General features: G+C 38.0%; 3 protein-coding genes across 5 annotated transcripts; 1 reads left to right on the forward strand and 2 right to left on the reverse strand.

Annotated features, from left to right (window-relative positions):
- Positions 1-649: 649 nt before the first annotated feature.
- On the reverse strand, positions 650-12,275 carry LOC110040246 (cell cycle control protein 50A-like). 3 transcript variants are annotated; one of them, XM_020745454.2, is made up of 7 exons: positions 12,180-12,275; positions 11,968-12,101; positions 10,793-10,972; positions 10,045-10,192; positions 8,955-9,302; positions 8,030-8,195; positions 650-2,096 (listed from the first exon to the last, which is right to left on the reverse strand). In XM_020745454.2, the coding sequence occupies exons 1-7, from the start codon at positions 12,223-12,225 to the stop codon at positions 2,066-2,068; spliced, it is 1,053 nt and encodes a 350-aa protein (XP_020601113.1). In that variant the 5' UTR covers positions 12,226-12,275; the 3' UTR covers positions 650-2,065. The 3 variants fall into 3 exon arrangements, with proteins under 3 accessions (XP_020601113.1, XP_020601112.1, XP_089133442.1); XM_020745453.2 differs by lacking the exon at positions 650-2,096 and adding an exon at positions 3,625-5,672; XM_089277316.1 differs by lacking the exon at positions 650-2,096 and adding an exon at positions 3,625-5,672 and having other exon boundaries at positions 11,968-12,261.
- A 30-nt stretch (positions 12,276-12,305) lies between these two features.
- LOC110040248 (MIT domain-containing protein 1-like) lies at positions 12,306-16,223 on the forward strand. Its single transcript, XM_020745455.2, has 2 exons — positions 12,306-12,813; positions 14,143-16,223. Exons 1-2 carry the CDS (start codon positions 12,378-12,380, stop codon positions 14,415-14,417), a joined length of 711 nt encoding a protein of 236 aa, XP_020601114.2. The 5' UTR covers positions 12,306-12,377; the 3' UTR covers positions 14,418-16,223.
- LOC110040247 (transmembrane protease serine 6-like) lies at positions 15,198-17,593 on the reverse strand. Its single transcript, XM_089277317.1, has one exon. It carries the CDS (start codon positions 17,496-17,498, stop codon positions 16,815-16,817), a length of 684 nt encoding a protein of 227 aa, XP_089133443.1. The 5' UTR covers positions 17,499-17,593; the 3' UTR covers positions 15,198-16,814.
- Between the last annotated feature and the right edge of the window lies 1 nt (position 17,594).

A 17,594-nucleotide genomic window follows, 5' to 3' on the forward strand; every position in this document is an offset into this window, starting at 1 on the left:
AGAAGGCTACCATGTACCCCCAGTACTAGAAATACCCTACCCTGAGCAGAAGGGCACCATGCACCCCCAGTACTAGAAATGCCCTACCTTGAGCAGAAGGGTATTGTGAAACCCTAGTGCTAGGACTACCCCACACCGAGGAAGAGGGTACCATGACTGCAGCCACCCTACTGCTAAGACCACCCTACGCCAAGCAAGAGGGTACTGTGTCACATTAGTGCTAAGACTAACCTACACCAAGCAAGAGGATATCATGCCACCTTAGTGCTATGACTGCCCTACACTGAGCAAGAGGATACCATGTCTCCCTAGTGCTAGGACTACCCTACACTGAGCAAGAGGGTACCATGTCACCTCAGTGCTAGGAATACCCTACAGCGGGCAACAGGGCACCATGTCACCTTAGTGCTACAACCACCCTACACTGAGGAAGAGGGTACCATGTAAGTTAAGTGCTTGGACTACCTACACCGAGAAACAGGGTGCTATGTTATCCTAGTGCTATAACTACCCTACACCAAGCAAGAGGGTACCATGTTACCTGTGCTAGGACTACCCTACTCTGAGCAACAGGGTGAGCTAGGGAAGTGAGAAGAGCTTCCCTTGAGCTAGGGAAGTGAGCAAAATCAAGATGCATCTAATTTAGGCATTCTTGATGATGTACAGTTTTATTTTCACTTATTCTAAAGGAAAATTTTATTATTTTTTTGATAACAAATTAATTAATGAAGGTCTATTAATTTATTGAAATGCAATATTTTTTCTAGATGAAAAACATTGAAAAAACTATTAATAACATCTATGGTAATTAAGTCACAAAATTTGTGGCATATTAAACAAGTCATCACATCTACTTTGTCAAACGACAGTGTAAATTGTATTTTATAAAATAAAAAATTAATTGAAATTTTTTTTTTATAGAGGGTTGTATTTTCATAACAGAAGAATCTTTTGTAGAGTTAAGATCATTTCCTGCCTCAAAGAGGATGGAAATATTGGGGCAGTGGACCAGGGGGCCACTCCCTGTCTCCAGTTGAGATCTGCAAAGATATTGAAATGGGCTGAAAGTTCCAGTGCCCCATTGAGACCCTCCTATTTTCTCTCTTCATAAACAACAATTCCAAATTCCAAAACCATTTTAAGGTCTGAATTAGGGCATGGAAAATAATAACATAATATTTTGGTATGGAATTTGGTGAAAATATCAAGTAGTAGATCATAAACTCTTAATAAATTTTTGATTTGATGAACTTTATGATACAGTCAAACTTCTGGTTACGACCACCTCTCATAAGCGATTGTCTCTCCTCAGCGACCAGTTTTCCAAAATACCAAAGTTTCCAAGTCAGATCACTATATTTGGAACCTCTCATAAGTGACCACCTCTCCTCAGCGACCAGTTTTCCACAATACCAAAAGTTTTCCAGTCAAATCACTATATTTGGACCACTTGTAAGCGACCGTCTCTCATTAGTGACCATGACCACTTTTAGAGCTAAAAATTTGAAATTTTCTTTTGTTTTTAACCTCCTGTAAGCGGCAACTTGACAGATAATAGAGTACAGATCGGATAATAAGGTGTTGTAACATCGCATTCCTGGACAGAAATTTCTCAATGACTAGTACCAGATTTCTTCTCAAAATTGACTTTTCACATGAATAAAACAATTAAAACATGGGGTAAGCCTTTGCTAATGAGGCAACTGGAAGTTTGACCCAATATGGTCTAAGCTCTCTTAATCAACCACCTCCCATAAGTGACCACTAGGCTTGGCATTTTGGGTGGTTGCTTACGGGAGGTTCGACTGTATTAAAATATCAAGTCAATTTCTGTCTGGTAACATTAATCAACCAAGATGATTGGGCCAGTTACCACATATCCTTTGTACATTGTATAACCAGCGAGGACTTGGCTAGACTCCTACACACGTACTGTTTGGACCCAGTTGGTTATCTAGAGCTTATAGCATGCCTGCAGTCACACATGATAAGCCAAAATAAAGTCTACATAAAGGACAAGGATTAAGATGTTCTGAAGGAGATTAAGTCAGCACCATCTTACTCTTTATCTTCTACAGCTCTGAACAGTGCTGGGTCTGAAAAAACAAGATCATCAATATAGTGTTATAGCTATTTGTTTCACTTTGACTGGTATAATTATCTGGGATTGACCTGATTTGTCATGAAGAAAAATCCAATTTTCATGAAATAATACTGTTTCTTATATTCCATATTTCTCATTTCCAGAGGACTTGAAAGGGCTCTGGTAACAAGGTAACAAAAACACAACTCAACAAAGCACAAATTCTTCATTGTTGTAACAAGGCGGCAGCATGTGCTACTGTTCACCACACCGTGAGGAGCAACTAAAGCAGATTGAAGAATGAAGAATACCTATGTTGCTTAAATATCAGTACAAAACTGGTGTAGATCCAGAGTACACTGGAAGTAGAGGCAACCCTTTTTAGAGGGACACTATTCCTGTGGGAACTCACATCTGTAAAGGTCAGGAATGGTTGCTAGAAAATTTGAATTATACCCCTAACAAAGAAATATCTGCGCACGGCTTAAGCTTTATTTGACCCCTTCAAAGGTACCTTGATGGCAAAAATATTGGCGTTCCGTTCTGTTCCACAAAGCCAAAATCCACACTCCTGAGCAAGGTAGTGCACATTTCCTACTTTTTCAGATGGGAGTCCCCCCCCCCCCCCCCCCCCCAGAACTCTATCACTACAATTTTGTATCAGTTTTAGTCACAACACCAACATGAGGGTACCAAGTGAATCATTGCTGGGTGATCAATTTGTTAATACAGCAATCTCTTCCAAGTTGACAAAAGAACTTGAAAAATTCTGCCAGGCACATCAAGATGAGACCACCCTATGACTGCTTTACAAATAAAGGCACTGGTTACAGCTTGGTTAGTCATTACATATTGAACATGTAATACCACCAGGGAGGTGTGGTGACTACAGGCTAGTCACCCAGTGTGCTGGAGTCCTGGCCCTTACATGGGTTTCATAGGTATAGTATGACCGGCCCCAAAGGGTATGGTTCTTGAGCTGTTTTCAGGGCTGTCATTAAGTTTTGAGTCACTTGTAACCTTGATCTTCACACCTGTAACGAACTTGTTACATTGTTGATAAATTGTATCAGCAACAGACAATTTCACTCATAACATCAAGGGCCTCTCAAACATACTCAGCTGTATAACAGGTGTTATGGGTTACGGCCCTAAATGACAGCCCTGGTTTTGGTCTGAAAAAGGGTGTAGATTTTGACCATTTTGGTCTGAAATAGGGTATGTTTTTCATTCTGGCTTGGCACTGGATATTTTCTTTACAATTATTAGCCATTTTTTTTTTCAGCACCAACATTAGCAAAGTTGTAGCCCTTCTGAAATGTTTACACAAAAAGAAGCCATTTCAGGTTAGCTGAGGTCAAATATTAGAACCATGTACCAAATTTCAGAGGTCCCGCTGCGGGCTGGACTGAAGGGAAAGTGATCTGGGTTCAAGCACCAGTTGTCTTGTCTTCCTCACACAGTAACTCTTTCCACCTGGGTGGATTGATGAGGTTCTATTGTATATTGATTAAGCCCATAGAGAAACACATAAATTCAAGTAACATTGGAACATGAAATAGTTTATTTAAATACTTAAAAACCTGCCACCAAGATAAAATGTACAAAGTAATGCAATCTAAACAAAAGACTGACAGAAAGGCTCATTTCATTCTTAAAGCCTGGTTGCAGAACTACATAAATTCTAAGCCATGCTCAATTCTTCCACATGATGCAGATAATTTCAGACTCAACAATCCTTTGTCACCTGCATCTAGGAAATTTTAGCAATGTGACTGAAATTTAAACTTGCAATTAACTGAAGTCATATACAATTGCGTGGAAACCAGGCCTAAGTCACTAGTTTGCATAAGGTTTGCAATGTTGTCATTGTAAGCAACACCACTAGCATTCTACAGCCAATTGTAAGTGCCAGAAACATGCAAGAAAAACTGTAATTGATAATGGTTTGGGTTGTGTTTGGATAAGTATTTGGGGAAAATAAAAAGCAAAATTATGTGAATGATAAATACTGTGAAAGGGAAAAACATTTTGTCCAACATCACATTTGCTGCCTTATTCAAAATTATATTTACATGCACAGGCTATGTTAAATGGTAATTATAGTACATTGTATTATGATACAACCAGTTTAAATTCTTTCGTGTAATGAATCTCTCTTAAATAAGATATACACATAAAGATTAATTTAAACCCCGTTTCAAGTAATGATTTACAAAAAAAATCAGCATCTTTGTAAAAGAACTTGTCCCAAAAGTGAGAGATTGGTTATTCAGAAGTAAAATGTTCCCTTACAAAAAACGTTCGTCTCAAAATAAGTTAGCACTGATAAGTGTAATAAGTCACAACGTTAACTCAATTAAATTTTAAGAAAAACTTAGCATTCAATAACCTTCGCTTATTCCATCTGGGGAGTAAAACAAATTTATGAAAATGTATTGCATGGTAATCTATCTGTAACACTATAACAGCTCTTTTGGACTACTCAAAGTTGAAATAAATAATGTTAGATTGTCAAGATATGCCACTGACTGACAAATACATAGACACTCATAGGTAGTGAGTCATTATTTTAAAGAAACATGTATGTGAACAGAGCTGGTATGATTCAAAAATTATGTTGACTGGAAAACTGATGCTCTACATTGCTGTGCGACAACCACCTTAAAATGTAACTTTACAATGCAGCAAACAGATTTAAATCATAACAAGAAACAAGATACTGAAGCAGAGTTAATGTTTCTGAGGCTGGTTTTCCCTAGCGCATAAGCAGAAGCAGAAGCATAAGCACAAGCACTTGCATAAGCAAGTAAAAAAAACCCCACAACATAAGCATGCGCATAAGCACAAGAAAAATGAACATGGTTTGTTCTGCTTGTGCTTATGCTATGCTTATGTTATGCTTATCCTGTTGTGCGAACGCAAGTGAAATAAGCATAAGCATAAGCATGAGGCGGCCATCTTGATTGTACAGTAGAGGAAAGCTGGTATTGAGAAATTTTGTTAATACTGCACCTGCATATGCTCTTCTACTTATGTTGTAGTGATCTCACTTGCTTATGCTTATGCTTATGATTGTGCTTATGCACTAGTGAAAACCAGCCTTTAGTGATCACACTTGCTTTCCACAGCTGTGACAGCGTTGAAAGCTTTTGATCACTAAAAACACTGACTCTGCTTCAGTATCTTGTGTCTCATTATGTCTACTACAGAGTCTGAAAACAATATCTTTACTTGAAATTTAAATGATCAGTTATCATCAGACAAACATAACAGGGCACTGTAACAACTACAATAACTTTTCACAACCAAGGGTGTCTATCTTCAACAAAGAAAATACACAAATAACTACTGAAAATCCAACCTCCTGAAAGTACTGTACAACTCAGTAGTCTCCAACTGAATGATTACAATGTAAATGCTAGAATTTTAACCACAGGCTCAGGATATTTAAAAATTACAGAACTGATGCAATTTAAGGATTTTTGAGCAAACCATGCAATAATTTAAATGAAAGTTAAGTTACTTATAGAAAGTTTAATTTCTCATCTCTTGCAGCTGCATTCCACGATCAGAATTGGTATAATCCCTGTAAATGAAAAATAAGGTCTTGTTTAAATAAATATTTTAATGAGCATATTTGGGGAACTTTCATAAACTTTTAGAGCAATGTCAAGAAACTAAAACGCTGAATGTTAACATTCAGGAAGAACTGTATCAGGAAGCTTTGCACTTTAACAGTTACACTGTACATTTCTACTACTTTATTTGTCTCAGGGGTACACTGAATTTTTGAGATCCAAGTTTTGCAAATATCTCTAAGAGCCTTCACACTTGTAGGCATTACGTGGATGTTTTAACAGCGATAGCAATCTAGTGCAAAGCATTTCATTTCCCTGCTGAAATATAATGATCTGGTCAAAGGTACAGAGATTCAACCCATTTGTGTATGTGTACCTTGCTTGTTCACCTGACCATGACTTTGGATCAGACTTCTGATGCTCTTCTGGTAGTTAATAAAGTGAATATGACTGATATATTTTTATTTGCTTTGTGGAATCTACATGAGATTGTGATATTAAATTGAAAAAAAAAAGATATTGTTTCTTTACCACGTTTTAGCCATCTGAAAATGTCAAATTTCACTTCCAATTAGGTCAGAAGCTGCGCGAGGCTAGGGCCTGGGACTAGTCAGGCTGTGACGTCAAAACAAGAATGTATGTCAACATATTTTTCGAACCGAACAAATAGAAATGAAGTGAAATATACTACAAATTAGGCAATCAAGTGTACAGTAATTCCAATTTTGGTTCAAAAATGAAAACATTTAGGAAAGATATGTAGACCTGCCAAAGTATTTTCCTTATGTAGATTCCATCACACAGATAAAAAATCTGTCATATGCACTTTAATATAATTAACAAATACCTATGGGCAATCAACAGAATGCAGCTGCAGAAGACATCATGTATCACATTTTATAACAAGATAATGAGATTTTAAGTTATGATAATTTATTTACTATAGGTAGTTTACAGAAGGCAATCTAGGCCAATTTTAATATATTTTAATTCTAACTTAGTTAGCTACAAGGCTTGCAGGAATAAAACATAAGAAAAAAAAATTTATTCATTTCTCAACCATGGTTTCTTTTTTCAGTCCCCTACCTACATGCAGACCGACATGAAGATCTGAACCCAGTTAGACGTTTAAAAGGGGCAATTTCACAGAGGGCAAATTTTGAAACATCTTAACACTGATGGCATGTGCATGTTAACAGCCTCAATAGTCTCCAGTCCTATGCATCCTTGCTCCATTCTTGGTTTACTATGAAGTCTTTGCCGTTTGTTTTGGCCTATAGTGAGTAATTTCTTATTGTAATGTTTTCTCTCAATTTAAATGTAAGTTTGTCCATTTCAAACGAAAATATTCAATGCATACCATGATAAAACTTCTGTCTATTTACATTCAGTACATTATTTTAACACTTGAAACCAATGTAATCATGACTAATTTTAGTTCTAGTTTAATTGTTCCCTTATTTTGTTTTTAGCATACTTAAGATTTATTCATTAATTATTGAGCAAAAGTTTTCTTTTTCCTCCAGATTGTTCCAACATTAAACAGCTTAAAAGGGCAATGCTGGTTTTCAGTAGGAATAAGAATTAAAATACAATGTGGCAGACTGATTTTTCTTTCACTTTGCTGTGAAAACTTTAAGTGGCAACTATGGCAAGTGATTCACTTGCCTGCCAATGCAGCTCACCAGTATCTCGACTAGAAACTAAGCACTATGCTGATTTTTTTGCTTTGAAATGTCACTTCTAGACTAATCATACCAAGTTCATAAACATCAGCATTACAGCATTTCTCGTGTTTATCACACATCTGTCACATACAGTAATTTAGCCAGATTGTAGTCATTTTATTGAAAGTAGAAAGCAAGGAATATATTTTGTTCACAGAAATGACAAACTTACTTTTCCCATAAACTCCTACCAAAATCTTTCAACCAAAAAAGGTCAACAAAGCATTTCTAACCAAAAAGTTGTCCTTAGTGCTTTCCAGCCACAATTACATGTAAACTTGAGTACCCCCACCCTCTTTGGGCTTTATACACAAACAGATCTAAATATACACTGTACTCAGTGCTGAGAAAGTGTTACCATTCTATGCTCATCCAATAGTAGTATTACATTTTATATTAATAGTAACATGTGTTGTTCAAGAAGATCCATGTTCAGATTTATTTTGTTTGACCCTCACACTGACCCTTCAGGAAATTCTGGTTCACTTCATATGTTCATTTAAAAATCATCTCTTTTGACCTCCCAGCTCCCCCCCCCCCCCCCCCCCAAAAATTTCCACAACTTTTCTTGGGGGCTGGGACAAGGGCACAAGTTAAGCTATTTTCTAGAATGGCAAAAAATATTACAGGTACATTACCTTTTTCCAAACTTGAGGTGAATGATCAAGAAAGACAATCCCAGAACAAGGCAGAGAACACCAACAGTGATGTATGCAATGCCAAGGAATGGGTTCTTACCACCAATCCATGAGGTGGTACTCAAAATCACTCTTTTCTCACCATCAAATGAAGTCACTGGAAAATCTGAGCACATTGAAGTTAAGTAAAAGAAAATAACTTTCAACAAATACTGTACTGTAAAATCCCAGTTATACAGCATAAGTGGTCAATTTTCTGCTTACATGTGTATTTTCTCAGACATAACCCTCTGCTGTATCTTTCATACTTCCTTAGAGTGAGATTTAATTATAATTGAGAAACTTCAGTATACATGTACATGTTATCTGCTGAAACAAGAAGACATCGGCAATAAGGAAACAGGGATTTCTTTAGAAATGCCCCTTGAAAAATGTTGAAAATGGTATTTCCAAGTTTCGAGATTTCAAAATTCTCTAAGGGAGGGGAAGGTCCCAACCCCCCTCCCCTGCCAAGGAATCAAGCCTCAGTGATCAGATAGCCAACACCCTTGACGTCTGCTTATACAGCCACCCCCTTTTTCTGATCAACTTCCTAATTCAAAACTTCATGGCATCCTCAGGGGGTTCATTGAGGACTGGGCACCAGGCAAACTGAGCAGCTGCGAGGAGGATTTTTCCCACCTGGTTTGACCATCTTGCAGAAATGTTTTTTAATTAGGAGGTTCAGTTTAAATAGTTTTGCCTGCCTGTGAAAATCAGTTGCCCTTCTAGTAAAAACAATAATGAAACCCCGCATCCCTGGAAGACATTTTGCACCTCCCAATTAAAATCATGGTTACTCAGAATTGACCTACTTTTAGACCTTAATGGACAGTTACTGAGCTGTATGTAACTAAACTTATTGAAATTCTCTGACAACGGATACTGTAGTTGATATCAAGTTGATAGTCTCCTTCCGGTAGGCCGCTCTCAAACTCTCCTGTGTGCACAATCTTTCGGTAGAGCTTGCGGAATGTTGAAAAGGCTGCTGTTCTCATCCAGACAATGAAGTCCTGATTCTGGAAGCCATTATTGTCTGCATTTTCTGTGTCTAACTCATACACAGGTCTTGGCCAGTTGGGTGGCTTTGTATAATCTTTGAAAGCATCTTTGAGGTTTCCAGAAGGATTCTTAAACTTGACTTCTCGGTCCGACTTCCAAGCAATATCTTTAAATGTCAAATTGACATTGACCTTCTCTGTAGAGCTCTTGAGCCACGTCAATTTAAAAGTGTCTGTAGGGTAAACATATAACAAAATGTGACACATAATAACACAAACAAACAAACGAACAAACAAATATATTGTTATAAACATGTGTCCGTCATGCACTATGAACTGGCTGGCAAATTCCATAATGTTCTACGTATCTGCAACACATGTGCAAAGCAATTTATAGACTTGACATCTGACTGATGAACTAACTGACAGACCGATTGATTGACTGACTGACTGACTGACTGTTTGACTGACTGACTGACTGTTTGACTGACTGACTGACTGATTGACTGACTGACTGACTGATTGACTGACTGACTGACTGATTGACTGACTAATTGACTGACTGACTGACTGATTGACTGACTGACTGACTGACTGATTGAATGACTGACTGACTGACTGACTGACTGATTGACTGACTGATAGACAGACAGACAGTCAAACCTATAGGTACGCAGATCACCTGACTGATAACTTATGACTAAATATGGTACCAGAGTTTTTCACTGTTTGGCTGTGACATCACCATACTGTAACATGAAAAGAGAACACTGAATTTGTACAGGCTATCTTGTAGTATCCTTAAGAAATGAAGGCGTCATGACCACACATTTATATGTTCTTGGGCATTGCAGCAAGTTATTGAAAGAGTGTGCAATACCTCATGGTGGCCTAGTGAAAACATGACAACCATAAAATAGCCTAGACTTGCATATTATATGTTTATGGTGTAAATGCATAGTTACTGAAAGGTACCATTGAAAAGACTGTTTGCAATAGCTCCACAAGGTGCAATAGGGGTGTCATTGACTTTTGCAAATGGATCACAGTCAGATGATACTTTGCCATTCAGTTCTCCATGGAGTTGAAGATCATCTCTGGACCTAACATAGCGCCGGTGGTTCTGTAAATGACAAAGACTGCTTGGTTGTAGTTCAAACACACATGTTATCAAAGTTAGTAACTAAAAGATATATATGTTATTAGATGTTTTGGTGTGTAGTATTGCTGTATATTATTACGAGTTGTGCCGTATTTTGACAAGCTCATAGGGTGAGTCAAAATACAACCTGTCTGGCAAACAGGTTTTCTACTGTACTAATAACTGTACAATATCACTGTATATTTGTACTCATTTCGTGCGATATTTGGACAGTATTTGCCGCAGTTGGATAATAAATAACTATTATTCTTATCTGCCTTTGAGGATGACAGGGAAGAATTTCAGATTACATCCTCAAAACTTAATGATAACTAATCAAGTTAAAACAGGAGATATCTTAATAGGTTCAAGGTGATTTAGAAATCTGATGTACTTGCATATTTGTGTGCTTTTATTTCTCATTTTTCTCCTGTTTTCTGGTGACAAATGATATTTCCAGACATCTTGAAATTTGAATAAATATTCTGCTAGGTAGAGTATTCTTAACTCTCATCTGTGATGAAATATTGTGCAAAGCCTCTTTAGTTAGACCATATACTGTCAAAGCTATTCTATACAAACCTGATAAAAGTTTGACAGGCCATAGTACATAAACACATCTCCTTTAAATGCCTTAGACAGACTAAACTTCACTGTACAGACACAAGTCTTCCCTGTGTTGGTCACATTTTCAAGAAACTTGTCACATCGACCACCATTTGAAGTCTCACAATTTGTATACTCAACATACTTTTCTTGAACCTAACACACAAAAGAGACAATCAACATCATGGCATCAAGGTCCTACAGGCTTTAGGCACAAATAGGTCTTTCATTCATGCCAAATAAAGGACCTCAGCTACATGTACACTCCCTCCACTACCCGACAAATTGTAACATATTTGTTAGGTTCATGTTTTTGATTCTTTTCTAATTCATTGATAAATAAAGAGAGTTAGCATTTTGCATGTCTCCCTTCTCCCTGTCCTCTTAACTTAGAACTCCTGCTTCCCACCATTCCCCTCCATACCTCTCCCTCTCACTTTTCCTCACAAGTTCCTGCTCCCACTTATGTCCTTCAAGTAATCAACCCTGCACACATTATTTGCATCTATGTTACTGGTTTGATGTATGCTATATGCCTTTGGCAACATTAAAAAGGATGCATATCACACAAAATTGTGGTGACAATGCCTGGGAGGGCAGTTTTGCAATCGTTACATGGAAGCTTACAGGATATCATAAGATCATGTTTATCATGATTCCAAGAAAAATAGTTCCTAACACGATTGTTACTAATATAAATAAGGCGAGATATATATTAAACTGCTTTGACAACTTTTTCTGTCTGATATGAAGCAAGTCACTGCTAAATTGAAACAAAAAAAGCTGAAACGAAACGATCAAGCAAAATTTGATCTAACTCCCTGCCTAGTTAACCACTACAAGCTCTGTTTTGACGTACAGTATGAAGAAGGAAAACCTCGGAAAATATAAAACCCTTATCCACCAGCTTATCGTTTTAACATTGCAAGCGCATAAAGGAATAGATTTCTCGCACATAATTTACACAGGCTACAGCAAGTAGACGACTACACTTCAACCTTCAAGCTCATCTTCTGGAATCAATAATTATATCCTGATTCGTCTTCGATCGATAAGAGCTTCATACTGGATCGAATCAGTTGATGATTTTGCAAGCTACTGATGTAGTTTCAGTTCACATAAATACCTCTCAAAAAACTTATAGTACTTACGTTGTCGGATGCGGCCAAGAGAACTGACCCAATGGGTATAAACACAACTCCGATTATGAAAAACAAAGGCAATGCCGTCTTCGCTGTCAGAATAGGTTGCCATGCCTTTAATCTTTGCTGTTTAAAGTTGGTATCTGAAACAAAACAACAGTAACTATCACTAGTGAATTCTGCGTCTAAGTGGGCGAAAAAGAGATCAGAAAGAGCAGTACTTGATGGCTTTTTAGACTTCTTTCGTTCCCTAGTAGAATCCGCCATCTTGGCATCAACCCAAACTGCACCTGCCCCCTTGAAGGCACGTTTTCAAATGGTGCGTTTTTGTTGTGTAAGGGGCTCAAAAGCGAAACAAGTTTGTGCACCCCGGAAGCGCTGGGGACAACCTCGTCGCTAACGTCTGCAAAGGTGCGAGAATGAGTTTGGACGCTGCAGTTAGCGTTTTAACGCGCGCTGTCGAGCTTGATCAGTCACAAAGCTACTCTGAAGCCTTAGTTTGCTATCAGGAAGGCCTCGCTTTGCTAATGAATGTATTAAAGGACACAAAAGATGACGCGACAAGGGTGCACTACCGAGCAAAGATGGAGTCTTACATTGAGCGCGCAGAAAAGCTAAAGACATTGGTCAGGGAACAGAAGGAGGCGGGAACTTTCCACGAGAAAGTCAATATAAAGGAAGGATCGATCGGATATAGCTATCGGCGCGTGTTCGAGAAGTACTTAGAAGGAAATGTAAAGGAAGTTGTTGTGGAAGACCCCTACATTCGAAACGTTCATCAAATTTATAACTTTCTTCGATTTTGCGAGCTTCTTGTTAGCAAGGGAACAGTTCGAGAGATCAAACTTCTAACCAGTAAGTAAAGGATAAATAGGGGGTGATTTTATTCTAAAAAATATTATTCTGATTTTATCCGGTCAGTGTAAAACGCAGACTGCAGACTGCAGACCGGGGGTAAAATGCAGACTGCAGGTAAAATGCAGACTGCAGACTGCAGACCAGGGGTAAAATGCAGACTGAGGGTAAAATAAAATATTAATAATAAAAAACACAATGATCAAATCCGGATCAAATAAAGACGCTTACCTGTAATTTTCTTTTTCCAAAATCCCGAAAACTCAAACCAAAAGACATTTCCTAGCCTTAGTCAAACATTATATTATCAACCTTGACTTCTTGAACCCCCCATTTTGTTGAACCAAGTTCCCACAAGGGCCCGAACTAATCGTAATTCTATTGCATTTTACCTTTGTTTACATCTCGGTCATTTTGAATTTTGTTTACGTCATTAGGTCTGGGACCAACCAACTCTTGCAGCGCAATTCCTTCATCCTGTTTTCATCGACAAATGTTTAATAATGGTCAAAACGCCGCAGGCCTTAGTTGCTTCAAATGGCCTTGGAATTGTTCGGAACACAAGGCAAGCAAAACACGACAGCGCAAAAACAGGGCAAGCTAAACTTGTAGGCATTGAGCCTAGTTTGTGGAAGACATTCAATATCTGTTTATGACTTAATATATCAAGAGGTTTGTGAATTGGTATTCGCTGAAAGGTGACAGTCGGCTATCCAAACACGAGAATTTATAACATTTCGGCATTCTCAAATAATCGTCAGTATGACCATTTTGATAGAAGAGATGCCATAACTCGACGTGTACAAAATTCAATTTCTGAGTGAGGCCTTTGTGTGTTTTGAGAGTCCTGATGTGGCATTTTACAAATACTATTATTTTATCCTTATGACTCGTTTTTTATTATTAATATTTTATTTTACCCTCAGTCTGCATTTTACCCCCAGTCTGCAGTCTGCAGTCTGCATTTTACCCTCAGTCTGCATTTTACCCCTGGTCTGCAGTCTGCAGTCTGCGTTTTACACTGACCGGATTTTATCGGAATCTTGCAGTAGTCAGTGTGTGGATGGCAGAAATTTTGGAGATGGGGAGAGTTGCATAGCTGATCAGTTTCGTTGAAGCCAAAAAAGGTCATTCAATTTTGTCTAACAGAAGGATTTGTCTAAATGAAGGGTGGCTTACCAGCCTGTTAGAAAGTATGAGCAAAGACTTTCTTGTTTGCTGGTCATGCAAAAATTGGTTGCGAGAACCGTGATGACCCATAAATTATGCAGAAAAAAGCTGTTTAGGAACAATCAGTTGTCACTAATTTCATCCACTTTATTTTTGTAGCTCAAGATGAAGATCCAGAAAGCCAAAGCAATCAGGCCAAGAGACTTCAAGGACTCAAAAACAGTTTAAAGAAACACAACATAAACCTTGAAATTGGGTTCTCGGCAACACTTCATGACCGTGAAATAAGGTTCAACAATGGTTGGATCATCAAAATTGGTAGAGGACTTGATTACTTCAAGGCTCCTCCAGGAAAATTCTGTATTGGATTTTGTGACTTTAACCTGCGAGAATGTCACGAGACGGTGATTGACATTTATCTAAAGAAGGAATAAAAGAAACGACCATAACTTCGACAAGGGTTGCATCAGCCTGCACTAGCAAGGCAGCATTAGGACTTACTGGGGTGATGTAAGGGTCTCTGTAAGGGACTGGTGGCATCCCTAGGGGTACTCCATGGACAATGTGTTATGATGGGTTTGTCAAGTAGTATCTAGTCTGCTTGGACAGAGTCAGTAATTTCTCCATTATTCAGCAATTGCAGGGTCTAGTGGGCAGAACATGTACCATCTGGCTGTATCTGCAGTTGTCATTCCAAACTTGCTTAGCAGTGTGTACCATAATGATGGGACAACTCTCAGGAGCACACTATTCTTCAACTGGACGAATTTTAGTAACTTGATAAGTACTTCAATAAAGATTTGCCAAAAATGGCACGTTTTTCGGTTAGGTAGGTTTTCTTATCCCTGTGTTGTTTGGTGCTAGGTATGGTTTCTAATTCATATTTTAAACCCAAATACTGCAGAGTAGTTAGCATTTTAGTAGTACATTATTTTTTCACTTGCCTATTGGTTACTTTAATTTGGGACATCTTCCACATGATGTATACCAATCTGCAAATGCCTGGTAACTTGAGAATACATTTTATCTTACTACTTTTAATGTGTTTTAATGTTTCTCCTGGAGTCAAAGTGTACGATTTCATTATATATTATTCAGTTGCATTTTTCATCCTGTAAGGACGTATTTCAAACTCACAACATGACTGGTCAATTCCCAGTTGGCTTGACATCTCAGTTGGTATAACAAGGTACCCATATCACAAAAGTCGTGGGTTTAAGGCTTAATGGTTTCTAGGTTTTATTTTTGCACCTGCTAAGTTGTATACACATTTGAAATGATCTCTCATGTCATTGAATTTTCTCTATCTGTTTAAATATATGATGTTTCTTACATGTATATGTTGTAGGTCAAAATGAAATTGAGTTTAAATGATTTTAACCTGGTTTGATTCTCAATTTCCTTTGTCTTCTAACCCTAATTATTCATGATCCATGAATAATTAGGGTTAAGAGACAAAGGAGTTTCATTCTGACCTACAACATATATTCACTTACATATTTACGCAAATTTTATTGTGCTGAACAAGTGAGAATTACATGTACTAGTTAAAATAACACGTTAAATTGTATCAAATGTCTTGAACAGTAACAAACTCTGTGTACATGTATGTTTAGAGAATGAGAAGAGTTATGATTATATTTTATTCATTGTGGAACATTTTTCATTGTCAGGCAAGACAAGAGTTTTTATTAGTATAGGATCATTATTTAGATTTGTTTTTGGCAGAGCTCTCTTTTAACAACTGTCTTGTCAATCTAACTACGTGCAAAATAATCAGTTTGATCTCTCTTTACTGGATTCAAAACTTTCACCAGAAGAATCACTCACACTTAAACTGATAGTACTGTATCTTTTAATAACACAGGAACTCTGAAGTTCAAAACCTAACTAACAATTGCATTTTTGGCTTCTGTCACTTGCAATTAAGACAACAACCAATGAACTTGGAAAAAATGAAAGAAACAAAAGGGATCAAAATCTACCAATCACAACCCACAGATGTGATCTGTTGAACCAGTTGAAGTAGACTTCTATTTCTTAAAAGGGCTGCTAAGATGACTGACAGCAGCAAAACACAAAACTGTAGATTGAACAGAGTTCATGTTATTGAAAGATGCAGCAAGATCAAGAAAGATTTGTAGTTTGTGCTTTAAAGTGTTGTAACTGTTTGTTACAAAAGTTGAGGTGCAAAATACTCTCAGCCAATCTGTTCTAAATATAGCTCCATTTGGGTATAATGTCTCACACACTTCACTGCATGTACGTATAGACTCTCTTAGTTATAGGCTCCTGACTAAACTAAACTAACTCCTGACCAATGAGTATTTTTTTAAATGCAACAAGCTGAATAAACTTTGAAGTAGTTTCCAAAAGTTGATCATAAAATCTAATTATGAAAGCCAATTATTGCCTTCTATGATTAGCTTTAATGATCAACTTTTGACATCTGTTCATAAAATTTACTGATGGCTCCATTTAACCAAGAAATCAATTTCAAGAACTGTGAAAGGTGATGATGTCAAAAGCTCCTTTCACAGCTCACTTTTCTCATTTTCCCGAAATTTCCTTGTACTTGCTTCGGATTACATTGTAATGCAAATGAAAAAAGTTAACCGTGAAAAGACTATTTCCAGAACATGAATGCGTAGTTTGACAGCTCTGCTACTTGTAGTTCTTGAATTAAAATTGACTATTCAAACAAAAGCCAACAGAAAGTTATCAGAGCGTTGTCAAAAATTGATCAACTCTTTGTCAAGTGGTAACAGTAGAGTGATTTTTCCTAAGACTTGGTCAGCACAGTTATAGGCAGGACAGTATATGAGCCTATGTCACAATCCAGGAGTGCAAATGGTAGAATTGATCAACGTTGATCGAACCCATGATGCCAGCAGTGTTACATTGGCATAAATCCCATACGAGTTCGGCCGAGCACATCCCAAACCCCAGCTGATAACCCCAGCCAAGTACCAATGTCTTTGATCTTTGCGACAAACCATAGGTCCCCCACTATCCCCCTGACAGGCGTCAATGCCTCCTGTGACGTAACCAGCGCACATCATTCTAGGAGTTATGTTGTAATCCGAGTATGCAGCCTGACAAGTGTCACGTGGTACGATTGGCACAACCGCCTGTTGCAGCATTGTTGCTACGCTACCAGCCTCAGCGAGCCGGCCAAAACCAGTCACGGTGCAGTTGGTTCCTGCTTGGAAGCTGACATTAGCAGTTGGCAAGCAAACAGGAGATATGAACCTGCTGAACCGGTTTAAAGCAGGTTTGAAACGAACGAGGGCGAGGTCGAAGTCGGCCGTCAGCAAATGGTAATTGGGATGCATGTAGAAAGTATCAACTTCCCGGAAAATTTCAATCCCTTCGTTTCTTGTGACGTCGTATTCTCCAAGCACCACCAACAAAGTTGAAGCATTTCGATATGTCACGCAATGCGCTCCCGTTACTATCCACTCCTTGTTTATCAACGCTCCGCCGCAGTATATCTGAGTTGTGTTCTTGACCATAAGACCGGCTTGCCAAGGCCATTCCCCTGGTAGTGCCCGCTGACCTCCCACTATGCGTCTTGTGGTGCGTCGACCACACCTACAGGGTGGTTTTAA

The sequence above is a fragment of the Orbicella faveolata genome, unplaced genomic scaffold, assembly GCF_042242905.1.
Source record: "Orbicella faveolata isolate gen_17 unplaced genomic scaffold, um_ofav_v1 contig_46, whole genome shotgun sequence".
In the NCBI taxonomy this organism is placed as follows: domain Eukaryota; kingdom Metazoa; phylum Cnidaria; class Anthozoa; order Scleractinia; family Merulinidae; genus Orbicella; species Orbicella faveolata.